At 38.7% G+C, this 27,165-nt stretch overlaps 1 protein-coding gene across 1 annotated transcript in view; it reads left to right on the forward strand.

Moving 5' to 3' along the window:
* Window positions 1-3,056: 3,056 nt before the first annotated feature.
* Window positions 3,057-27,165, forward strand: part of LOC131069782 (two-component response regulator ORR21) — a 98,362-nt gene continuing 74,253 nt past the window's right edge. The window contains exon 1 of the mRNA XM_058005335.2: window positions 3,057-3,521. Within this exon, the coding sequence (XP_057861318.1) occupies window positions 3,401-3,521 (121 nt within the window). The 5' untranslated portion in view covers window positions 3,057-3,400. The remainder of the gene's footprint in view (window positions 3,522-27,165) is intronic.

The raw sequence follows: 27,165 nt of genomic DNA on the forward strand, positions 1-27,165 counted from the left end.
GCTAGATTGATTTCACTGGGATTCAAGGATATCCCTACACCATAAACAATGAAATTATAAATGCAGTACCAAAGTTTTTAGGGAACAATGCTCTGTCCGATGAAGATCATTTAAGGGATTTCATTAATGTGATGGATAATTTTAAGATAAAACATGAGGATGTATTTATGAAATTGTTTATGTAGAAATTGACAGAAGATGCAAGGGTTTGGTACAAAAGTCTCTTTGATGCATCAATTATTTGTTGGAATGAGTTTAAGAGGATGAGAAAAGGAATGAGAGGTCCATAAAGGAATGTGGATTGGTGATATGCAATATTGTGTGTCATAAAGAACATGGGATGAAAGGATCTAGATGCCCAAGAAGTGACTTTTGGGGAGGGGGAAAGGATCAAGAGTTGGAAACATTTGATGCCAACCATGTTGAAGGAACGAGAAACCTATTGAGGTTTGGGGATCTGGGATACCTTATGCTATTATAAGTAGGGAATGTAAAAGTATTGGGGGCTCACAAATATAAAGGAAGCACAAAAGAAGGCTTTGGAAATACTTAATGTGAGTGGAAAATGAGATTGAGGGTATTGAGGAAATAAAGAGGATGTTAACAAATGAAATATCATGTGTATTACTTATAAAGTTCTAATCATGATAAAACAAAGGCAGGTGATAGAAAAGGATGTAGGGATTTGGAGAAATGAAGGAACTATATCCTGGGAGAAGGCTTGAAAGCTCACAAAATTGAGAAAGTCAAGGACTTAGAGAAAAGAGGATGAAAGGGATGCTAACAAGAGAAAACCTACAATTTTAATGGAGAGGATAATGTGAGGGTTAGGGAACAAAGAAATTTGACACAAAAACCATTAACACTTAGATATATTTTTATTGTGAGACTTTTATGCAGACAACAAAGATGTGAGGGGGGCAAAACATGACACCAAGCACAAATTTGACCAAAGGGCATCCATTGAATAAATTCTTTGATTAATTATCAATAATTGGCATAACTAGGCCAAAGCTCTAAAGGGGCATCGATACTTAGAAGTTTGTGGATTATTGAGGTGGGTGTCGACATGACAACACTTATGGTCAACATATTGCATGTGTGGTCACTCAAATTTCTCTCTCATAGAATTGTATCCATTAGAATGTATGTACCTAATTTGACAGTGCATGCTCCATTATGCTATTAAAAAATTTCTAATAATATCTATGATGATTTAATTTTTAAACCTGATAGAAACTAATAAACAACTACATACCTATTCTAGAAAGCTATCTAATCTAAAACACACTAAAATAAAACAAAGAAGAACTGTTAAACATAAAGATTATACCTGCATATACCAGTTGCTCCCGTGAAGTTCCATTATGTTCTATCTAGTGTGATCTTGTTATTGTTGCTCTTAGAATATTGCACTTATGGTTTCAAGATGACTACACAAGAATGAACTATGTGGAGTATGCAATGCAAAATAGATTCTAATCTTATGGTTGCAAATGATTGAAATGTTAAGATGGACATGCTTCAATGACTAAAATGCTTGATTTCTTGAATGCTTACTAGTAACTAGCCTCAAATGCTTGATGAAGGCTTCCTTTTATAGATTTTCAGTGGCTAAAATCCAAGGTGGCAAAGATCAATGGTTGAAAAGAATTTGGTTGAGATGTGAGAGACAAAGGGGAAGATGTTCCTCCTACAATGACAAGATATAGGACAAGGTCGAAAGAGATGACACATGACAAGATGCTCACCTTGACCAAGGACGAGGACTCCAAAGATGTAGGATAGCTGGAGAGAATATAGGTTTTCCAAGACATGAAGAAGTCAATAATCTAGGGAGGTTGGAGAAGATTTAGGCTTCCTAGGACAAGTGGACAATGAGTCACTTTGACTAGTTTGATGTGGACAAAACCACCATCTAGGATATATGGATGTGTGAGAGAAATATAGGAGATATGAGGACACACAAGTCTCCTCATCCTATTGACTAGGGATGAAGTTAAAGATAATTGAGGAACTAAATATTAACAATATTTAATTTGTTTAGCCACATGGGAATGAGATGGCATGATGAGGTGTGAGGTGAGATGATGCGGATTTTAAAATTGAAGACTTAGGTTAGATGAGTAATTGGACTTTAGAAGAATTATGATGAATTTAATTAAATAATTACCATTTAATTAATAAGTTGAGCTCGAGGAATACGATAAATGAATCAAATAAATAAATTATTCAATTTATTTATTGATAAAAGAATAAAGCCATTTAAATAAATAATTAATATTTATTTAATTATCTCTAGTCATTTTTAGGTGTATACAATATCCATTATGATGTATGCATCTATTTTGAGGGAGTATATTCTATTGTATATGTTATTCATAGATTTGTAATCATATCCATTATGATAAATGCATCTAATTTAAATACGCTTATTCCATTTATATTTTTCCATACATAAATTAAGGTGCTACATTAATTTGAACTCCTTAATAAACTTATACACAAGTTTTTTTTACTTTATTTATGTGTATTTTGTAGATTGAGAGGTTCACACCCCTACACATGTTGTCTCTTTTTGGCCCATGGTTGTATATATTTGTTTCTTTCACTTATTGTTTTATTTACATGTTTCATGTCGATTAGTGTTATTGTTTTATTTACATGATTCATGTCGATTTCCATCCACACTAAAATGAGAAGAAAATGTTAAAAAATAAGAAGCATATTTACACTAGTGGATGCTTGTTTAACGCTCACTTTAACTGTCTCAAGATATGTTAATTTTGGTTGTTTATACACAAAAGGAGACAGAACTTGGAATCGTATGTTATAGTGAGAAGGGAAGGGAAGGGAAGGGAAGGGAAGAAGTTGGAATGTTTAAAGCGAAATAAACAAATTCCCCTTCCAACTTTGTAGGTGGGATTGCGATTCATCGTGAGTGTGTGAGAAAAAAAAACTTTAGTATAATAGAGGTTGACCATATCCACATCATATGCCAATGCCACATGCCTATATTTGTCTTTTACTCTTCGTCTCTAAACAGGAAGATTGGCAGCTTATGCTTTTACCTAGCGTGTCATGTCAGCGCCCAGCTAAATTGGCACTTTACAAAATTCCGCCGCACAGTGCACTTGCTCTCTTTCGAGGATCAATGAAATAAAATAATTTTCTAAGGCATAACACAAAATGCTCCCCGAAAGCGACGCACTCAACATATTCTCTCTCCAAACACTAGGATGCATACATAGCCCGTCTTACCCTCCTCCTCGACTGCATTGCATTGGTTGTGTCCCGACTTCCATCAGTTTTGCCCTACATCAGTGGCATGCCCTTGAGCAATTAGGAAGATCCAAGAGCTTGCGTGAAGTGAATGAGGAGTGAGGATTGAGTAGTGAGTATGGGCACAAGGGGCAAAGCAGATCAGCAGTTTCCGGCAGGTATGCGAGTGCTGGTAGTGGACGATGACCCTACGTGCCTCAAGATTCTTGATAAAATGCTCACCAGGTGTCTTTACCAAGGTCTCTTCTTTAACCCTCTCTCTTTAATTTACCTCTTTTTTCTATTCAATATCTTTGACTTGCTTGGGTTCAACATTTCAATTGAAAGTTACTGCTCTAGCAGATTTGAACTTGTGACTGTGCTCACATCGCTAAATTCAGCTCTGTAAATTTTTCTGCTTATAGCTCATCTGTTTCTTATTTCTTTCCCGAAGCAACCTCCTCTTCCTTCGCATTATGAGCTTTATATAGTTATGGTTAGATTCTGAAGTCGTCATTTTTATACTCTTCTGAGACTGGTCGGTGACCCAAAACGTCCATATGAAAATACAGACACGGTTTCATCAAACAACAACAACTTACATATCACAATTAGGATACTGGTTGTATATAATCAGTAAAAGTAGGGTAAAAGAGTACATGGGCGCTGAATAGCAGCAACACTTCTCTTGTCATTCGTTCAGCTCAAAATGGTAAGTCAAAGAAGATAGGTGACTGTAAAGAGGAAAGAAAAGGGCTAAGTGGATTGCTCTGAATCTAAGCCTTCATTATCTGATTTGTTTGAAATCTCAAATACATCAAGATAACGATAATGGCCAGAAGTAGGCCTTCACCAAAAGCCCGATTAAACTATATCTTTTCTGGAAAAAGCTATTTCTTCATCTCCATTTAGAAAGCACAAATGCAAGAGTAGACAGAAAGGCCATGCAATCAAGTCCGCTTCATCTTGACAATTACAACTTGATTGTAAGGCAACGTAAAACCTTACACCATGATATCTTTGTTTTTGTTGTAATCTCTTTTCTACGGGAAAGGTCCATAGGCAAAATAACATCAAGAAGGTTACAAGTTCAAATCCCATAAGATCAATTGACCAAAATCCTAGCTGAAAAACAGAAGTATTACATACGTGCAAAGTAGTACCACCTCTTGTTTTTAGATAATATACAGCTTTAACGGCAGTGGTGGTATGATGGTATCAAATGGAAGATTTTTGAAAATGCTCAATTTTCATATTTTAATTTGAGCCATATAGGGGTACAGGGTACATGGAAAGCACTAGAAACATGCCTTGAAAAATAATGGAACCAAAACCTTTAACAGATACAACAGTGAAAGTATTATAATGCAAAGTATCCTAAATCAAACACCTTATTTTTTATCCTGCTTTATAGGCTTAGTTCGCTGTGAAGGAGAAGCATTTGCAAATTTCAAGGGTGCTCAAGTATCTTCTTGCTTCAATATTCCGGAAGTTAGTTGGATAGATGATTTTCTATTTTGAATCCTTTTTCTGCATTTTCATTGTTTTATTACTTCTTTTGTGGTTTTCTGAATTTTCTTAGGATCTTCAGATTTGGACAAGGTGTCTTCTGCATGGGTTTCCATGAGAATTTCAAGTTTATATCTTTTGAAAAAATTCTACACCTAGGATAATAATAGTTTTAGTTTCTTTGTTTAGTTATCGCATTTTTGTGAATGATCTGTTTTAGGCTTAGCACCTATGTGGTTAGGATTTTAGTAGGTCTGCTTTAGTTAGTAATGTTTTATATCACTGTTTTTAATATTTTGGAATCGGAGTTTTTCAAAGTCATTTGTAATTCAAGGAGTCATATAACAGATTATTTTTGGCATGTTCCAGTAGGCAAAAAGGCAAGTGCGTTTGCACTTATTATAGAAAGTTTTTTGAGAATGAGTACAAAGTGGGTGATTTGAAGATTTCAAGTAGTCTCTTTAATACTTGCGCAATAGGAAAGAGTTGTAGAGCAATTTGCATGGCTGTTCCATTCCTATCTCAAAAACGGTGGGTAGTACATTGTGTATTTCATTCATCGCCTCTTTGTTGAGCTGCCAATCTGGGCATGCTTTCGAAATTAATGATGGATTTTCTATGTATTTATTCATTTTTGTTTGCAGAGCATGTTGCTCAACAGAGAATTTTGGTAAAAAGGTTATGATTATGCCACTAGGAAATGCCATTTTATGTCTCTTCAATCTTGACAGGTGGCAATGATGGTAGAAGTTGACATTTGAATTGAAGGTTTGGGAAGGACAATCTTATAGCAAAAGAGCTCATGTTGTAGGGTTTCTCTCATTGGAAATTACAAGGATTTGGGCATGAAACCTATTGGCAAGATTGAGAGTCCAAGAGAATGGATGTTACCTTGGTAAATTAGGATGTTGGTCTTGCACGTCTTAAATTATTTGTATTTTGAAACATGCATGCATGAATTATTATTTATAAATGTGCACTTGAGTTTTTGGAGGATACAAAATTAGAATAGAACAATATTATAATTAACTAATTTTTATGGGAAGCTATTTTTTGATTGGCGAAATAGGGATTTTATTAGGAAGCCTCACACAAAACAAGAAAAGTAGCTGGAAAATATGTCCCAATCGGTTGTATCCTAGATACATGCGTTGAGGGCCCTATATTAAAAATACATAATATTTTTACAAATGCCAAAATTACATATCATTGTTTAGAGATTGCCTCATTTGCTAGCAAAAAGAGGCACCAAACAACAAAAGATAAAAAAAAATGCCCCAGGGGAACATGCAATTAAACCACGAACCTCTACATGTTAAGACAGGGATACGTTGAGTTCACCATTACTACAAAGGTTGGCATACATTCCTTTTTAGTTGTAGATGGTTCCCTCACTGTACTGACTACATGCCCACTAGGCTCTAGATGCAAGACAATGTAGTTAGCTATCACACCACCACCACATATACTAATGTCGACATGTTCATACCACATCTCTAGCCCTACCATGCTCTTGGCTCTAGTGACCATGTCATCCCTAATTGTCATGGCCAACACGAAATCTTCCTCTTCCTTGGTTAGTCGTGTAATCCATTTGAATGAATGGGATATTCTTTCTAGTGGTAGCTGAAGAGTAAGATTTTCACTTGTTCCATGCACTAAGATTATCTATGCCATCCAAAGCATTAAATACTTGCTTAGATGGATCCTCATTTAGACCCATGAAATTAAATTTCTCCTTTATCTTGGAATGACCATGTGAATCGAGTAATGCTAGTTGGGGCTTAACTAGCACCCTTGGTGGGAGGTAGAGGCAAGGGATCCCAAGAGAGTTGGCCTTGAGAGCATTAAAGAGCTTAGGAGAGGCATCCCCATGTGGGATTTGCCTAAAAAATAGATTGAGGACAATGTTGATTAGATGGTGATCCCCCTTAGCTGTCATCACATTGGAGCTTTGTTAAAATCTAAAAATGAGAGGAAACATGATCATATAAACTCAAGTCTTTGCTCTAAGGAGTCAATCTTCGCCATTGATGGAGGGGGAAATTTAGGTAGAGTTGTTTTCGCCTTGAGGTGCCTACATTTGGAGGCCCAACAACCACTAGAGAATTTTGACCAATGCTATCCCATAGGACAAGAAATTCAACATCGTTGGAAAGGAATTTGTTTTGTGTGAAGAAATCTATACTCATATAAAGAGCTCCTTATTTGAGATTTTGGTGATATTTTCTTAATAGAGGAATTGGCCACCATCTTTCACCTTGGGGCTCATAAAGCATTCATCTTCACCCAAGATGGAGTGGATCATGCAATACCTTGTTTTTTTGAAATGTCTAAGAGCATCTTGAGGCATTTTTTCATAATTAATAGAGGAGAGGGCAAAGTTAAGTAATTTGAGTGCTTTCCTTGTCAACTTCGATTGCATATACCAAGAGAGCCACTTGTGTCAAACAAGCCTATTAATTTGTTGATTGCCCATAGGCCACATCAAATTATTATGCATCAAAGGCAATCCATTACTCAATCCCAAGCAATTTTTGGTGGGACCTGCAAGCTTAAAGACAAAGAGGAGAAAACTTGCATTCAAGGCATTTGAGCCAATGAGAATTTTGAGACCAAACCAATCATTAGAGCACACACTTGAAATCATGGAAATGCATTAAAGGAGGAGCCGACATATTCTATGAAATCCACTAACCTATTAGCTTTTTGGAAGCAATAGGAATAGCTAGCAAGAATCCTTGTTTCTCTCAAGATTTTATTCAAAATCTATCATGGTATATGGTCTTTCTTCATAGAATTGATGATGATCGTTGTGTGATCTTCTTCTCTAGTTGACATTTTTAGTAGGTGGGCGAGTTTCTGGCCTTCCATTAAGGCAATTGCCACTCTTAATTGTTTGAGCCCCTTGGGATACTAACAACCAAAGTTATCACTGCTTTTCTTGCAGAATTGCTGTTCAAAGTTTCAAACATTCAGAATTCTTATGGGAATGTATTACCCAACACTAGCAACATTTGGAATTATTACAGAATATATTATATAACACGATTTATTAGCTTTATAGTGAAATGTTGTAATGTACCCTTTTGGGATAACCCTAGAAGTTGCTCTAGAATCAGAAATTCCATTCAAATGAGAGATGTAAGATAGTTAGGGTTATAACTTTACCCTTAGAAATGCCTTTTTAATGGGATAAACCCTGATTTAAGTCCTGCAACCATATTAAACAATATAAAAATATAATTCATAAATCTCAACTATTTCCATTAGGGTTAGTAATAACACATATGAGTACGAACAAATAACTATCATAATTCATTAGAGAGGTCTAATCACGATAGAGTTTTGAATGAAGGAGCATTATAGGATTGTCGCGAAGCAATCTTTAGACTAAGCCCACGAGTGGACACTCACCCTTTTGGCTCCAAGTGGTAGGCACATTGTACATCCAGCATGGAGTGGTCTACCTAGTGGAATGCTTGTATCTGCACCCCCTATCCATGTTTCCTTATTCAGCCTCTTATGTTTGAGAGCATGAGGGATTCAATAATACTTTCCCTAACAATGCATCCACATTATGGAGCCCCTTCAGATATCATACAAGGTGCCTTGAGCTGTTCCATCAAGCCCAGGAGCACAAAATGACACCCATCATTTGGTCTCCCAGCCCCATTTGGGGTGTCTCTACCTGAATGGCTTCCTAGCTACTTGCATTCCTCATATGCACATTCTCCCCTCCATAATGGGATAGTTCGTTGTTGTAAGTATTAAAGAATCTTACATATATACATATATATACTCTATTATGCATATCATAATGACAACGATAGGATTATATAAATATATATTAACAGTAATATGTTCATTACATTCATTCCTACATGAAAGAAAATATAGCGAATCAGTAAAATCATAGTCTATGCCATCTTAGCCAATATTTGTAATTTTATCTGAACCTGCCAATTATTATTATTAAATCTGAAGCTCTTACCTCTTCTTTGTCCGATTGCTCTTCTTATTGTTTGCTGTTCCATTCCTTCATTTGCAATCTCCATATATATGTCTTTACATCAAAGAGTCATTCCCTTTGAATAGATTTTTCATTGAGGAGACATAACTTCTTATTGCATCCCTTTACTTAACTTCTATTCTTTTTCTCTAAACCACACTTTATTAAGAAGCATTATTAATTATGCAGCTTTGATAAATATTAGTCAAAGCTATAAATCGCAGCTTTTGGTTAATAATATGGAACTTTAACATTCTTTTGCAAATTGCTGTTTTGTTCCACAACCAGTTGTAATCAGATAGCATCATTTGGTAAACATAATGAAATCACTTCAACTTAGTAAGATTGCAACTCTTCTTAATGGTCAAATGCTGTATTATGATTGCTTACTATGGTGTATACTTAATCAATATTTGACTTGGATGAATCGCTGTTTAGTGATGACAAATTGCTGAAGCATAAGGAGATCGCTGTATAGTAATCAAGGAAGGAAGTTGGCTACCTTCTAACTTCTCAGATGGCTACATTAAAGCATTCTCTTAGTCATAGCTGCTTTGTATGAGGATGAGAATATTGTAGTGTCCCCTTTTGGGATTGCCTTGAATCTTGCCCTTGTAAATATCAAAGTCTGCTAATTTTCACCCTTATTAATTCTGACATTTGATATTGATCCATTGACTTTCTTGTCTTCTTTGATCTTATGGATGGTTCCTCCAATTCTTCCTTGTAAAATTTAATATCTTGTAAAATCCATTGAAATGGTGGCCTTGAGATGGCATGGGATTACTTGCATTTGAAATTTTAACCACTGCATTCATGGTGGCATGACGTTCTTCATCATCCATCAGTGATTTTGAACTTGGATTTGTGCTTTGGGATGAACATTGCTTTTGGGGTGGGCAAGACTAATTTGGTAGTTAGAGTCAAAGTGGGCATTAATGGCATTTTTGGAAAGATCTAGGGAATAGTTGGGGCTAATAGAGGAGATTGTAGAAGTTCAACATGGGTCAGCAGATCTAGAAACAGATGCAAGGTCTTGGTGTGGAATTGGACACTGGAGTTTGATATTAGAATGAAGGTTTAGATGCACTTTAAAACTTCACAAAACTAGTGAAAGTAGTGGATGTAATGCTAGGAGATGTGGGAAAAAGTGTGGGACTTAACATTAGGATGGGATGCCCAAACAAAAGGAATGATATCCAAAAGCCAGGTTGAAGTCCACATAAGAAGAAATAAGCAATAAAAAGGCTTTAGATACCTCCATGGGAATTTGATGTGGAATTAAATGTTTGAGTGGACATTAGGATGGAGGTTTGGATGTGTGAGAGAATTTCACAAAGAAGAATGTGGGAAAAGCTTGTGGAAATGGACAAGGGGTCAAGAATATGGACACATATCCAATTCCTATTGGGATCTTGCAAAGAAGAAAATGGAGAAGGGAAGGGGCGCAATAGAATCTTAGTTAAAAAATAACTGTTAAGGTTTTATAATTTTTTCCTAAAATAATTACTGTTTCGTGGGTGATCACATAATATAAAGGGTTTGGCTATTTTTTCCACAAAAATTGTAGTTTCTTGCAGCTGTTTTGGATCACACCTAGAGTTGCTAGGGCAACGATCTGGACAAGGGTTTGCTGATTCAGGTTTGGCGATTTTCTCCTCAAAATCGTGGTTTCAGTTTGAGAAGTTGTTCTTGGTGTCTCTGGCTACAGAGAGGGACAATTTTGTTTTTCAACATCAGGTTGGACGAATCTTAGTTTGTTTGGGTTGTCTTGGTCATTTCTAGAAGTTTCGTAGATTTGGGGAGGGTCTTAGCAGTAGGCTCATTTTGCTGAGCGTTTTGAAGAGAAGAGGGCAGCTTTCTCTATGTATTCATGTCTAGAAGGGGGTAGCGTTCTATGCATTTGTGACCAAAAGACCTATGTCTTTTGTGGGGTAGTTAGAATGATGGCCATTAAGGGAGGTTATTAAAATATTGTAATATTTCTTTAATGGTCATCGTAGTTGCTTTAGAAAGTTTCCTTTTATGTCTTCAGTTTATTATTATGATTGTTTCATTTAGAAACATCATCTTTGTAAATCTATTTAAGGAGCCTTCGTTTCCTTTGTTCGATATATTGATTTACCATAACAATATGCAGTGGTGCCCACTTGAAGACTAAATGTTTAGTTATTGTTTCAAATCCTTTTTGGACAAAAACATATTAGGTGCTTGTCAGCTGTTGTTAAGGATGTAGCCTCATTCGAATTGAAGCAAGCAATATATTATGAGTAAAATGATACCTACATATATATGTGGTTGAATAGAAATACATACATATATATATATATATATATTTAATGAAAGTAACATTAACATATTATCATTTTATCTGATGACTTTCAAATCATATTCGATATTATTCCTATCGAATTGTTATTAAGCACGATAGTATCGAGCACGATAAGTAATTCAGTGCATAATTAACAATGGTTAACAATATATAGTGAAGCGCTATGGCTACGTAGGGTCATGACCCTACATGGCATAAAGCTACATAGGGGTCATGCCTCTACATAGACATAACCCTTCACCGATATACATATAACCAATGATATCGATGCTTGCTGTTAAGGTAATCAATAAAAGTGGCAATTACGTTATACAGCAAGCAGTCGATAATAGAATCAGATATTATTTTGACAAAATTAAATATATATGTCAGATATACATTGAAAGAAAAGACTATTGTTTTCTCTATCATTGATCTATATTCCTTAACATGGTATCAGATGTGGGATAAGAGAATAATAGAGAAAAGTGAGATAGAATAGAGACATTTTTTATTGGATAGCTCCTTATGTTTGTAGCATTGGTAGATTCAGATCCCTTTATTGGATCACATGGATTCCATGCTTGAGTCGAGCTGTTCACGACAGGCTCGATCGCTTTTCCGACTTTGCATTGAACTTGACATCCATTCGACTTGAGGCGACTGTGACATTGAACCAAACTTGGCATGGAATAAGTGTCGGTTTGCGGTGGCTTCTTTTCTATTGGCGATGGTACAACAAAAGACCGATTCAACTGCTGTATCAAGTGGTCTCTCTGCCATTCTTGACTGTGGCAATCATTTGGCCAGTGTATACACTGCTTGACTGGTGCTTCCCTGACACACGATTTTTGGGTGGTGATCGATCTATGGAGGCCCGAGAAAAGAAGAAAGACAGTACATTGGCAGCGGGTATACAATCAGATAATGAATGCATGTTGCATCTTTTCTCTTCTCAGGCTTCGGACCTATGCCGGTCGTGGGTTTGAGTTTACAGAGGTATCAAGACTTGGTCAAGATTAGGTCTCATATATGTAGTTTTTTAGATACACTCACAGGTTCTGCCTAGAAAGAAAGAAAGCCCAAGCAACCATAGCTGAAGTCAAGGAAGTAGAGAATCCTCTATTCTTCTTAGCCTTATCAAGCGAACTAAATTCAAACAAACATATGTGGATAATCAATAGCGGAGCATCACGACACATAACCGGATTTAGAGATCAATTCGAAACCTTTGAAGGGCACTCAATTGAAGAAGTTACAATAGGAGACAATTCTACCTATCCAGTGAAAGGAATTGGGACCTGCTCAATTCAATTAAGAACAGGAGTTACATTACAATTGAAAGATGTTCTTTTTGTACCGGGTATCAAAAGGAATTTGGTCTCTATTTCAAGACTTGCTGATCAAGGATATCGCGTCACCTTCCATGAAGATAAAGTTCTACTTTGGCCTAAAAAATCTAACATAAAGAATGATATTCCTATAGGATCTAGAGATGGTAGTTTATATAAACTATGTAATACTAAAAAACAAGCACTAAATCATGAAGTATCAAATTCTAATGAAATTTGGCATAGAAGATTAGGACATCTTCGATTTAGTGCCCTACCTTCTATAGGAAAGATCACCACAGGATTACCTAATCTAAAATCTGATCATGTTGGAACTTGTAAAGGATGTGCTCTAGGGAAGAACTCAAAAGGGTCCTTTCCTTCAAGTGAACACAAATCAAAAGTTGTACTAGAACTTGTCCACATTGATTTGTGTGGTCCAATATCATTACCATCACTAGGGGGATTTTTGTATTACGTGATATTTGTTGATGACTACTCTAGAAAAACTTGGATCTATTTCATAAAACCCAAAGAATCAAATGAAGTGTTATTGAAATTCAATGAATTTAAAGCCTTAGTGGAAAATCAAACTGGGAAGAAAATAAAGACTCTAAGATCAGATAATGGGGATGAATATATCTCTGAAAATTTTAAAGAATTCTGCATTTCTGTTGGGATTAAGAGGGAGTGTATAGTACCTTATAATCCTCAAAAGAATGGAGTCGCAGAAAGGAAAAACAAAACCATCATCGAAGCCGCTAAAGCCATGATGCATGATCAAAATCTACATATCTCATTCTGGGCTGAAGCCTCAAATACAGCTGTGCACATTCAAAACAGATGCCCTCATTCAATCTTAGAGAATATAACACCTAAAGAAGCCTTTACAGGGAATAAACCAGATTTAAGCCATCTAAGAATCTTTGGTTGTCACGTGTATATTCACGTTCCTAAAGAAAAGAGGACCAAACTAGAACCCTCCGGGAAGAAAGGCATATTTGTTGGCTACAGTGAAACCACTAAAGGATACAGAGTCTATATTCCAGGACGAAGATCTATTGAAATCAGTAGAGATGTCAAATTTGAAGAAGATGCTGCTTATAAACTCTCTCTAAGTGCAAAAGATTGATCAAACCACAGAATTAGATGAAAATCTTACAATTGAGAATCAAAGGGAGAATAGCATAGAAGATCATGAACCTCAATCATCTAATTTTGAGAATGCTGAAAATCCTAACAACAAGAAAAGACCACCATGGGCAAGAAAGATGATTGAAGAAAATAATGTGGAACCTGATGAAATCTTCAGAGACAATAAGAAAACAAGAAGTCAATCATGCTATGTTGCACTCATGACTGAGCTTACAAAATCTGAACCATAAAATGTTGAAGAGGCTTTAACATGTCAAGCTTGGAAAGATGCAATGATTGAGGAATACCAATCTATCTTAAAAAATGATGTCTGGGACATTGTACCTAGACCAAAAGACAAATCAGTTGTCTCTTCAAAGTGGTTATTCAAAATCATATATGCACCTATATCAAAGTGGTTATTCAAAATCAAATATGGTACTATTGGACTTGGCCTGAAGTATGAAAATGTTGAGATACAACTCCAAGGGTATTTTGATTCCGACTGGGTAGGTAGTTCCATTGATCGTAAAAGTACAACGGGGTGTTGTTTTAGTCTTGGATCGGCTATGATATCCTGGTTTAGCAGAAAACAGTCAGCAGTTGCTCAGAGTTCCACTGAAGCCGAATATATGGCTGCCTCCATGGGAGCTCGTGAAGCAGTGTGGTTAAGGAAATTGCTAGTTGGACTATCTGGGAAGCCCTTGAACCCAACTGTGATTCACTGTGATAATCAAAGCTGCATCAAACTTTCTGTAAATCCAGTTTTTCATAATCGATCCAAGCATATAAAAATCCCTTACCATTACATAAGAGATATGGTAGACAAAGATGTTATCAAATTGACCTACATCAGCACTGAAGAGCAAAGAGCCGACATATTCACCAAACCTCTTGCAAAGTTGAAAGTGGAGTACTTTAGAGGTAAACTTGGTATGACTAAATTATAATTGAAATTTCTGATATTGAATTTTAGTCATATGTAACTTGATATATTCATGAATATTTTTGATGCAATATTGCAATTGTGTGTTATGTCATGAAAGGTGACGATCTTTCATGTTATGCATGTAAGATCACTATTGTAAGGTGACGACCTCAACAATAGCCTGATCTGTTATCAAGATTGACTACATTAAGTTGCTGTCCCGGGATGTGCCGAAAATCTTGATACTAAATTTGTTATGTTGAGTTATTGATTTGTTGTCATTAAGTGTTGTTCCAAAATGTGTCGGAAATTATGATAACAATCATATCATGATTGACTACATTAATTTGCTGTCCCGGAATGTGCCGGATGTCATGATACTAAAATTATTGCACCTGTGATAATGACAATTTTACAGTTGTCACTAGGATCAAGGTTGTTATCTGATAAGGCTTCATGTAGTTGTTGTCCCAGAGTGCTGGATATCAGATAATCCATATCTCCTTGAGATATGAAGTATTTCATTGGTAAGCATTACTGAGTGAATGTATATGTTCATGCCAAATGAATATATATCTAGAATGTTGTTCCTTAAACATGATTATGAAATTCAATCCTCTTTTGCTAAGAGGGAGTGTTAAGGATGCAGCCTCATTCGGATTGAAGCAAGCAATATATTATGAGTAAAATGATACCTACATATATATGTGGCTGAATAGAAATACATATATATATATATATTTAATGAAAGTAACATTAACATATTATCATTTTATCCGATCACTTTCAAATCATATTCGATATTATTACTATTGAATTGTTATTAAGCACAATAGTATCGAACACGATAAGTAATTCAGTGCATAATTAACAATGGTTAACAATATATAGTGAAGCGCTATGGCTACGTACGGTCATGACCCTACGTGGCATAAAGCCACGTAGGGGTCATGCCTCTACATAGACATAACCCTTCACTGATATACATATAACCAATGATATCGATGCTTGCTGTTAAGGTAATCAATAAAAGTGGCAATTACGTTATACAGCAAGCAGTCGATAATAGAATCAGATATTATTTTGACAGAATTAAATATATATGTCAGATATACATTGAAAGAAAAGACTATTGTTTTCTCTATCACTGATCTATATTCCTTAACAGCTGTGACTTTGACCTCTTCTTTGTGTTTGGGCATTTTGTGGAAATTTATAAAAATGTATCCTGCAATACCTTTTGGATGTTTGTACTTTTGCTCCATCTTCCTTATGGCATGCTTTAGGTGTCTTGTCCTTTTTGATGTTACAAATCTTTGTTGGCTTGTGATGTGGAGTTTCTTTTGGTCTGATTGCTGACTCCTCACCTTTGGCAAACTTTGAATGTCTTCAACATGGTGTACTCTAGTGGGTTTAAATGCCATGTTTCATGTTTCAAATAAACTTGGTGCTCATTCACAATGGTGTATGCCCTAGCAAGTTAACTTGGTCTTGCAGTGTTGTGGCGTGCTTTACTGGTCTGATTACATCCTTTGTGTGTTTTCTCAAAATTTTGGGCCCTTCACAATGTTGGCATGCTTGTAGGCTATAGATGGTCAATTTCTGATGTTTTGAAGTTTTGACAGGTGCTTACAGTGGTGCACCAAGGCATGAGAATGCCCTTAGATTGGTCAAAAGCTTGCTGTATTCTGCTGTTAACTCTGGCTGAAGATTGTGAAAATTTTCAAGGGTGTTTGAATGGCAGGAAAACCTCACTGTTTTAACTTTTGTGACGACCAAATAATACAAATCTTCAGTTACAAACCACAATAGATGTCAAAAACAAAAAGTTGTAGTTTTCTTCATGATCTGTAGAAATCATATTTACACCAGCAACTGAAAAACTCTACAATCTATAACCAAACAACTTAAAATATAGGGGTGGCTCTATTCTTAGTGTTTTCGAATATTTTTACTCAGCCAAATGCGTTTCTTTGACAAGGCATTTGAAAATATTGATAAAATCTGCTCAATACTTGCCACCATATGAAAAACATTGTATGGCTACAATATAGTTATTCAGGTAGGTCATTAATTAGTAATGTTTTTTATTCACTCTTTGTAATTTAAAGGGTCATCTGACATGGTGGGGTAGTTGAGAATGTAAGTGCATTTGCAGTTAATATAGAAGTTTTGAAAAAGCACCATGGGTGATTTGAGAATTTTGAGTAAGTTTTTGATATTTTTGAATTATAGAAGAGTTAAGAGGGTTTTGCATGGCTACCTCATTCCCATTTTGGCAATGGAGGCTAGTCCATTGGGTATTTTTTTCAGATTCAAGTGAAAAAATGAAATATCCTCTTCGTTGAGCTGCAGATCTGGGTATGTTTTAGAAGCCAATGGTAGAGGTAGGGTTTTTAGCAGAAAATCTGGTTGGGGTTCAATGGTTGGATTCAGGATTTTATCTTTTGTACAAACAGAACGTACAGAATATTAGCACTTGGAATTTTATTGTTTAGGTGGCAAAGTTTTCTGAATGATCTTTGTCAAATAGTAGCTCACAATGGATGCTCAAATTGCTAAAAGCTGGGCAATTGAGTAAATCATAACACTAAAGCTTATAACCTTGTTGGATGGAAAAATTATCCATCCATCCATCACTTCCACCAAAGACGTTGTATTGGAGCTTATTATAGTCTGTCTCTTTTGCTACTCTAGTTTCATTTTAGAGGAAAATCTAAAGATCTGTATGCTCAAATCAGTGCTGCAACTGTGATGGAAGTTAACTTTGAGTGCATATGGGAGATCCATCTATCTACCTTTGTTTATGGTCCAGTTGGACATGATAGGGACATGTCTTTTAAATTATATTTTGAGATTTAAAAAAAGCTGTATATGCCAATCCAATTTTCGAAGTTCTTATAAGCTCAATGAATTAAATTTTAATTCATGGTCATAAAAACATGTCTCTTCTTAAGACAGGAAGCACATTTCAAGCTTCCTGATATTGCTTTTTGGAATCTATAGCAACTAACTGGTTCTTTATTAGGAGAAAGTTTATATATGTTAATAATTACATCAGAGATGTATACAGGAAAAGCCTTTTTGTTATAATATTTACGTCAGAGATATGCAGGAAAAGCCAACTTAGATCTGGAGGGGCCAGAATTAAGTTGGCCTACAAAGCATTAACTATTGACCACCAAGAAATTTTTGAGATGCTGAAATTTATTTTTGGACACTTAAAATGTCAATGTACTCTTCATTTGAGTGACTTTCCTGTCCCTCTTTGCATATTTTGGAATAAATGCATGGTCTGTCATGTGCAAAGGCCTGTTTCTCTGGTGGCACTTATGCTAAATGATGGGTTAAGTTATTTGCATGTAGAATTGCAGAGAGGGATCTCTCACATGAATGGATGCCCTCACTTTGTTTAACATGCCATCAAAGATCTCATTAAAGGGAAAATATTTTGTCTTCCTAGGTGGTCCCCTCTACTATTTGCCTCCAAGTCATACTATAAACCTCATATTAGCACCTCTATCATCATCCAACAGCTAAAGATTCATCTTTCATCCCTCCCTAATGGATTTTTCCTACCTGTGTAATATACAGGACAATTTTTTTTTACCATAATATTGAAGTTTTCACAATTTATGTTGCACAGGCATTTTATCAAACAGTTTGCAGTCCAGTTGTTCTGGGTTTGCATTCAACTTGTTTGAAGGGACATTACAAATAATCATCATAACATTAATTTCCTCACCTTACATATTGCTACAATTTCTTTCAAACAAAAACTATTGCATAATATAATCAATAGAGAATTTTTTTATAATTCTTATATTGCTGTCACAGAATGATAGATTCAGAAATTACATACAGCATTAGTGACATTAATTAAATTTCAATATTCACAGGCCAAATGCTGACCTGGACTGTTGAATAGTCAAATCTCCAACCAGAAACTTCCTTTGCCGTTTCCTTATGTCTATACAGTCTCTCTGAAGTGGTGCGACACCTTCCCAAGGTGGTGTGGCTGGCATCAAATGCATAAACAGTAACTCATATAGCTGCGACTCCTTTTTAAATCTTTACTAGGGTGTGCAAGTTTGGTATCTCTCAAAAGTGCCTTATCACCCTTGTTGACTCCAACATATGGTACAGAACTCCTGAAGAGTGTAGCGGCTTGTATAGATATAGCCTAGGAAAGCTACGCAAGGTTTTTGAACCCTCTCCAATATGCTATGATTCCCCATTGACAGCTTTATAAAGTGCATGGCTTCCTTAGGAAGCTAGAAATGGTAGTGTGAAGACCCTTGCTAATTTTATGCCAACTTTCAAACCTTTTCCGATGTCATTCTGTAATGTCCCTAAGTTATCAATGCCTAGGTAATGCCCTAGATCACAAATTCTAGTTAAGAAAAAGTTTGTAGAGAGTACCTTAAATGCTGGTGAAAGTCCTGCAAGCAAGTTAGAGATTGTTCCATAATTATAACTCATAAAAAATAGCAGATAATTTCATTTAGGAAATAACAGCGCATATATATATATCGAAACCACAACATATTGGAAGCATAAATTTTGACCAGTGGGAAGCTAAGACAGGTTGAATTGATAGGGTGCCCTAGAGACCCTCTAACCCAAGCCCAAGGGCAGACCTTTCCCTTGCCAAAAATGAGGTGGTGTACTTGGTGAGGTATCCTATCATTGTTCCCCTCAATTGTGTCACCACTATCTTATTTCCTAAGATTGGATATCAGGCATTCACCATGATAGTGAGGGCATTTATCCACAGGGTGCTCAGAATGTCCACCTCTTCACAGACCCAAAGGCAGGCCTCATGGGCCCTTGCCAAATGAGGTGGCGTGTCTGGAAGGTAAACCCAACGCTGTTCCCCTGCTGACAATCTTTCCTCCTCTATCATGGCTTCGGTATATTCAGATTATAAGCAAGTATACATATAAGTTCAGTCAATTACAGAATATTCATAATCAGATCTATGCTCAAAATATATATGAACAGTATTATCAGCAACGTATATATGCAGAGATAGATACAGATATATATATATATATATATATATATAGCGACATTGTACGTTCTCGGTATTTGTAAGCATACAGAATATAATTCTGGAAGGTATAGATATAAACAGATTACATGTGCACCATACCAATAGGATGTGCAATCGCACCACTCAAGTGATTATCGCTGAAGCCTTCTTTTTTGTTTCACTTTCGATGCCTTCCTTGATGTTAACACGTACTCCCTTTATACCCCCTTGTAGGTAGGGTGGCATCTCTTCGCTAGGGGTGGAATCATTTTAGACTAATGCACCCCTTCCAAAATCTGATTGCTCTCTCTAATCACTTTAGTTATAATTGGTTAACCTTGATTGCTGTGAGAAAGACTTAAAAGATCTTTTTGTTAAGAAGTGCTAATGATTACATGTTAGATGAAATAGAACAATCTATACAAGATGTGCTGTTCATTAAGAAGAAACGTGTGTGATATTTAGTATGACTTGGCAACACATGAGCAGATTGCAGAGGCATCATTATCTTCATACATTTGGATTCCACTTCCTAATTCCTATCCAGAATGGGAAGCATTTTTGCATTTGTACTTGGTTTATCTTCTTTCCAAGGGGAGAAATGTTGTTCGTAGACATTGGACTATGTTTTGTCTTCAAGCACTTACCATTTCTGTAGGACATTATCCAAATTGGGGGGGCTATGTAGTTTCCTTCTTTCCTTCCTATGGGGGAATCATCGTTTGTATATACATGATGTATGTAGTCCTTGGGGGATGTAATTGAGTCCTCCATCCATGCATCTTGTTTGTTTCTTTTCTCTCTATTGGAGAGGTGTTTTCTTCCATATGGTTTTCTCCTTTCTCCGTTTGTGAGAGATTTCTTTTCATTGCATTGCAGTTGAATTGTACATGGGTACCTAAAATCGTTTTGTAGTTGGGGCCCATCTTGCATCTTGCTTATATTGCACAATATTCTTCTCCCTAAGTTGTAGTTAATGGGGGGTGTTGGAGTAAATTATTTTTCACTCTATGCTTAAGTTAACTTAGGTATCATTATTTCCTAGGTTACATTAATATTTGTGTTTGGTGGTTGAGTTCTACCTACTCTATACCTACCCTCTCACGTCGTTGGTGCTCTCGTCTCCACTCTTGCCTATATAGGAACTGATGTACATAATTAATCATCTCAATACAATCATCTATTCTGATGTAATGTTTTATTCTCTATTGTAAAGGTTAATTTGCTGTTTGTGGTCCTGGAGTGGATCCAATATTCCAACATGAAAAATACAAAAATAGCCTGAAAGTGAATTTTGAAAGTGCCAACATACTTTGAAGCTCACTGGAAAACCAACTTAAGGAAAATTTTGTACATTCCAAAAATAGCATGCTTCTCCAAGAAGCATGAAAAACAACTGAATCTTGAAATTGCTCTCGGAAAGAACCAATGGATTCAACTTGATCGCTTGAACAAAATGCTACTATTTGAAATTCATTTCGAAAAGGTTGGCATTCTTAGAGAAAGTTGGAGCTTCCAAAGATGAAGGGCTATAAAAAAGGGAGCATTATCACTTGAGTTCTAAATCTGTAAAAAAAATCCATGGTATTTGATCTTTAAAATCCTATGTCCTTTGTGCCACATTGATAAAAACTCTTTTTCACGTAATTCCCTACTTTGATAGCATGTTGTGAAAATCAATAGAGCACAAAGTATTAATATTCTATTAGATATTAGGATAAGGATTACAATGAGGTTTGTCTCCTTATATAGAGTTTGGAGCAAGAAATCAAATAAATGTGCAATTGGTTAAACATGATACAAATCACACTAAATGCTAAAAATAACCAACTCTCTAAGGTGACTTTTGTTGGCGGCAATATTGTACATGGAAATAAAACTATTTAATTAAGTTGTAATTGTGCCCTCGACATCTTTATATACTTCCAAATGTAACTTGTGGAGAACGATTATGAATGGAATAACATCTCTTATATTTGACCTGATATCTATGGCATTATTATTCTGCATTACGTGCTTTATCTGTGTACTTTAAGTTATTCACCTGAGAGGGCAAACATTTGGCGCCGTTGCCTAGACGTACTCGGGAACGGAAGATGCGGATGGTGCACAGACACGATGGGCCTACCCGTTGGTGAGATAAACCTAGAGGCCGATGACGCGCGAACAAAACTTTACACAGGAGAAGACACCGCAACGAGAGAATTTTCAATTATGCTCCAGGTAGCCATCCAGACCTACGTCCGACGAGAGGCGACGGAGGCGGAAATCCCACCAAGTTCCATGTGGACAGCGTTGGAGGTGAGCCCGACAGTAAACTGGTTGATGAACCATCTCCCCCGGTTGCTTGCATAGGCATCGCTGGCACAACAAGCTCGCCTGGAGGAGATTGCCCAGGAAGAGCGACGCCAACAGATCCTTCAGCAGTACGAAGATAGCAGCCGACGAGAAGCAGAACGGGATGGCACCAGACCAGGAAGGAATTGAACCTTGAATCTTCTATATTCAAATAAAAGTGTCATTGACACGAGTTGTATCTGAGGAAATGAATTAATAAAGACGTGTTTTGGTTTATGTATTGCGAATTATGGAAATGTACGACAATTAATGCCCAACCTATTGAATAAAGATAGAAATAAAAAAGCAGAAACGGACGAGTGGGAGGCCGCGCAGAGGGCCTTGATTCTGGAGCAGCAAGTAGAACGTAGATGGAAGCTGAGGTAACTTGCCGAAGGACGACTTGTCGAAGGGTGGCCTGAGGGGAACCAAGGAGGTGTCACGGAGGGTGCAGAAGCCGACGGAAATTTCTACGCGTTGCCAGAACACCATAGGGTGCGGAGCCACGAAGAGTTTCTGGAGGAAACAAGGTTACGACGGAATCTAGTCGAGGAGACGCGGGATCAGTTTAGAAACTTATCCCTTACACCACGGAGTGAGGATCACCAAAGGGAGCCAGGAGTGGGCGCGAGTGAGAATGAAGGGGAAGACAACCGTACGACTGTAGGTGCTACACACGGTAGGCAAAACACCGTACCCCTAGTCACCCACGCAGGACACACCACCGGCCCCGGAGGGAGCGGCGCAGGGGCTCAGACACAGCCACAACCACCTCAGGGGAGACGACCCCCATCAATGGCGAGTAAACAGAAGCTACCAAAGTTCAACAACGACGGGAAGGAAGATCCCGTCCGCCATTGTCGAACGTGCGAAACCATATGGTCAGCAAATGGTGTTACCGATCAAGACGAATGGGTAACACAATTCCCAACAACCTTGAGGGGGGTGGCCATAGACTGGTACTCAGATATGGATAAGGCCAAAGTCGGCACATGGCCCGACCTGAAGGAGTTTGGGATAGAGTTCCGCCTCCTGAGAGATGACAACAAAATAGTTGCCGAAATCTATGGAACAAAGCAAAACAAGAATGAGACTGTCCGAGCCTATAGTCGGCGGCTGAAGGAACTGTTGGGAAAAATGGAGAGTCAACCAACGGATGGGTTGAAAAAGAGATGGTTTGTGGAGGGACTGAAACACTCCCTCCGAAAGAAGATGAAAATTGTCCCACCGACATCGTACGAAGACGCATACAATAGAGTGATGGATCTCGAGAGCGAGACCAAGACATCGAAGAAAAAAAAGGAGGAGGATAGCTCGTCCGAGGAGGATGACTCTTCACAGGAAAGCAGCAGCGACGGTGAGGCTGGCAAGCGGGTGCAAGCGCTCCAGAAAGACATGGAGCGAATGAGGAGGGAGTTCAAAACAATGAGAAGCACCGGTCGAATTGAAGGGGACATATGGTGCACTGAGTGCAAAGAGGAGGGGCATACAAAGGGTACTTGCCTGAAGAAAGCATTCTCCGAGATTTGCCAAGTGATGGGACACTCCATCAAGGAATGCCCATACAACATGAAAACCCGAAGCACGCAAATGAGCCAAGTGTTGTTCACGGAGCAGGCCACAACATCCGCACCAGCGGGTACAGCCCAGCAAACCAACACAACGACATCATCTGGAGGTTACTGGGACAACAGGCGCGGCGGCGGAAGGAATAGCAACAATAACAATAACGGAAGCCGTATCCAATATGACGCCAAGGGCCAGCCAATTATCCAATGTAGGGCTTGTAATCAGTGGGGACACTTCGCACATGATTGCACGAAGGAAGCCACCCCTTAGCACCTCTGTCGATGGTGTGGGCCAGGCGACCATGAGGACGCAAATTGCCCAAAGGCAGGGGTTAATCTCCTCAACATTGAGAAGGTTGAGAAGACTGGTGAGAAAGAAGTACTGGCGATCACCCTCGCCTAGACGAAAAAGGCCACTTATCCCGACCCTCGTACGGAGGAGAGATTACGGGAGGCAAAGGCCATTATTGAATGTGAGATGACGGCTGAACGACGGGACAACGAGGTGGCGAGTACATCATCCCATACGGAAGCGAAAAATAACATCATTGGGCAAGTACTGCAGATGGAAGTACCTATAAGGGTAAAGGACCTTCTAGAAACAATGCCACAGTTAAGAACCACCATTTTTAGTTCCATACAAACCACTGCGTAGGCACCTTTGCGTGCCACACGAGCGGAAGTTTCGGTCAGCCCCTCGGCTGACCCAATGTTGTTGGCCTTAAATAGTGGTCAGCATCCTGCTGTAGTAGAGATGGGAATTCTTAGGGCTATCCTCAAGGACACCATCGTGGACGGAGATTCGGGGGTGAATGTACTGCCAGAGGATACATGGAAGAAGCTGGGGAAGCCAACACTATGGCCACCCACATTCAACTTGGTAGGTGCAGACCAGCACGACATCAAGCCACTCGGCACCCTGATACCCCAGCCGGTCACCATTGGCACGCAACCCTTCATACTAGATTTTGTGGTAATCCCACTCAAGAAGGGGTACGACGCCATCTTAGGTAGAGGGTGGTTGGTTATAGCAAAGGTGAACCACGACTGGAAAAAGCTTTCTATGGAGAAAGGGGGGCGAAAGTACACCATTGATCTGAGTACCCAGGTTGTCGACGAGGAACTGGCATCATCTTCGGAATCTGAGGGTGAAGGAGAAGGCGACCTGAGGAACGAAGGACGGGGCTGCAGGGAGACCAACGACGAAGGGATCCTCAAACTAGGAGAGTGCTCCGAGGATGAGATGGGGTCATTGAACGGGCTCTTCCACTGGCAGATGGAGGATTACGAAATGTTCTAGAGCTACAGGCTCGAAGTAGAAGAACCAGAGCAAGTAACAGAGGAGGTGTACCTGCCAGAATACAAAGAATATTGGAAGGGAGACGCCCCAAACCTCGGTGACGTAGATAATCTGAAGATCATCCGTGTCGGCAACGATTGGAACCCTGTGTGGAAGGCCGCAACCTTCAAAATATTTATTATTCTTCTTCTTCTTATGTACGGGAAGGAGACCGTGGTTGTCGTAGAATTTATGGTTCCAGGTCTTCGGATGGCCATTGAAAATAGACTCGCCACCAATGGATTCAAATTGAAACCCTACCACGCGAAGCGCGCAGGGAACCTGAGAGGCCAGAAGGACACCCGAGAGTCCGGAGGGGGACCCGAGAGGATGGAAGGGGACTCGAGAGGTTGAGTAGGCACAGGACCACAGCGGGAGACTCTCGGGCGAGGAAAATCGAGAAGGATGAAGGGCGATCCCAGAGACAGGGGACTCGAGCCGAAGACTCTCTAGACAACTAAATTAGGAAATAAAAAAAAATTAAAAAAAAACGTACGGTCGTACGGGTTTGTACGACAGTTGACCGTACGACTGGGAAGAAATTTTTTTTTTTTAAAAAGAAGAAGAAGAAGAAGAAGAAGAAAGCCACGGTGGAACCATCGTACGGTAGCAACACCGGCAGTGGGACCACCGTGCGGTGGCAACACCGGCGGTGGAACCACCGTACGGTGGCAACATCGACGGTGGACCACCGTGCGGTGGAAACCATCGCTGGCGCAAGGAATAAAGGCGTGGAGCGCGGAGACATAAAACACAAACATAAACGCAGCCCCGCACAAACACGTAGCCCCCGCACAAACAAACACATAGCCGTATGGTGGAGGGGTTTTGACTGCACGGGAAGGTGGTTGTATGATTGGAGGTGTCAGTGCTGTTGTTGACCGTATGGGGAGGTTGTATGGTCGGGGTGCCATCGGGGACATTATAGAGGAAACAAAACAAAAAAAAAACGACGACGACGACTAGATTGAAAAATCATTCGATGACATCTGGAGCCAGAACGCTGAAAATATTAGAGTGGAGAAGAAGGGTTTTGACATCTTAAAATATCACAGAAATGATGCGCTGCCCCCAGACCCTGCGAGGGGCGCTGCCCCAGCCCCTGCAGGGGCACTGCCCCTCGACCCCGCTGGGGCCACTGCCCCCAGACCCCCAATTTATTTTTGAGCTACAATACACTTTTTGAGTCTGGCGAAGGGCATCAGAGAAGGCACGATAAGTGTTGGGTTGTTCCGTACTATGAGAAAGAAGTTTGCAGCTAAGCATTGGCGTGGAAGCCATAAGCCGTAGAGGGAGACGGATTTGGAGGTTGCGAACAAACAAAATTTGAGGGAAGGCATTGCAAGAACGCGAAGTCATACGACACCAGAGAGTTATTCAGTTCAGTTATCAGCCTTTGGGGAGTGTGATGGAGGATTTGAGGTGTCTCGTAGCCTTTGTGACAGAGGGTTGTGGCCACCTCCAGGCATGAATGGTACGCTTTGAGGAACTCGGAGTATGTCTCGGCTGGACGTGAGGTTGCCTTGGTGGATGCACAGAGGGCTCCAGAGGAGCTGACCAGCAGGTTGGAGGCAGTAATAGTGTGAGACTTAGCTCGGCGTACCTAGGAGTTGGATGCCGAGAGGGCAGCGTGGGTGGCTATCGAGGAAAAATTGGCTAGGGAGACAATATCATTTGAGTACCAGTTGGTGGAGGCTGAGATGGAAAAGCATGTTTTGCAGACAAGTTTGGTTTAGGCACAGGAGGATTGTGATGTCAAAGGAAGCACTAATGGTGAAATCCGCACTTGAGCATAGGATGGTAGCAGAAAAGGGTTTTTAAGCGAGGACGCAACAGGTGTATAAGTTCCGGGCTCGACTGGCGTCAGCAGTTCTGTTTAATGTCATCTCTATTTTGTATTAAGTCGTCTGGAGATGACTTCTTTTCTTTTGGGGGGGATGATGTTGGCGGCAATATTGTACACGGAAATAAAACTAGTTAATTAAATTGTAATTGTGTTGGTTAGTTGGCAACCGAGGGGTGGCAGTTGCGGTGCGACGGTTGGTGCTCGCACCCCCCCGACATCTTTATATACTTCCGAATGTAACTTGTGGAGAACGATTATGAATGGAATAACATCTCTTATATTTGACCTGATATCTATGGCATTATTATTCTGCATTACGTTCTTTATTTGTGTACTTTAAGTTATTTACCCGAGAGGGCAAACAACTTTATTACAAATGTAAGCCTTATCTTCTAATAATCATTTAATATTCTTTCAATACTCCTAATAATCGTAAGTGGAAGTTAGAGGAAATCGATCTGAACTAAAATAGTCAAGCTTGAACCTACAAACAACATCACATGATCAACTATATTGCACAAGATGGTTGAGCTAGGATGAGATATCTAGATAAG

This window comes from Cryptomeria japonica, chromosome 5 (assembly GCF_030272615.1).
Source record: "Cryptomeria japonica chromosome 5, Sugi_1.0, whole genome shotgun sequence".
NCBI classification, from domain to species: Eukaryota; Viridiplantae; Streptophyta; class Pinopsida; order Cupressales; family Cupressaceae; genus Cryptomeria; species Cryptomeria japonica.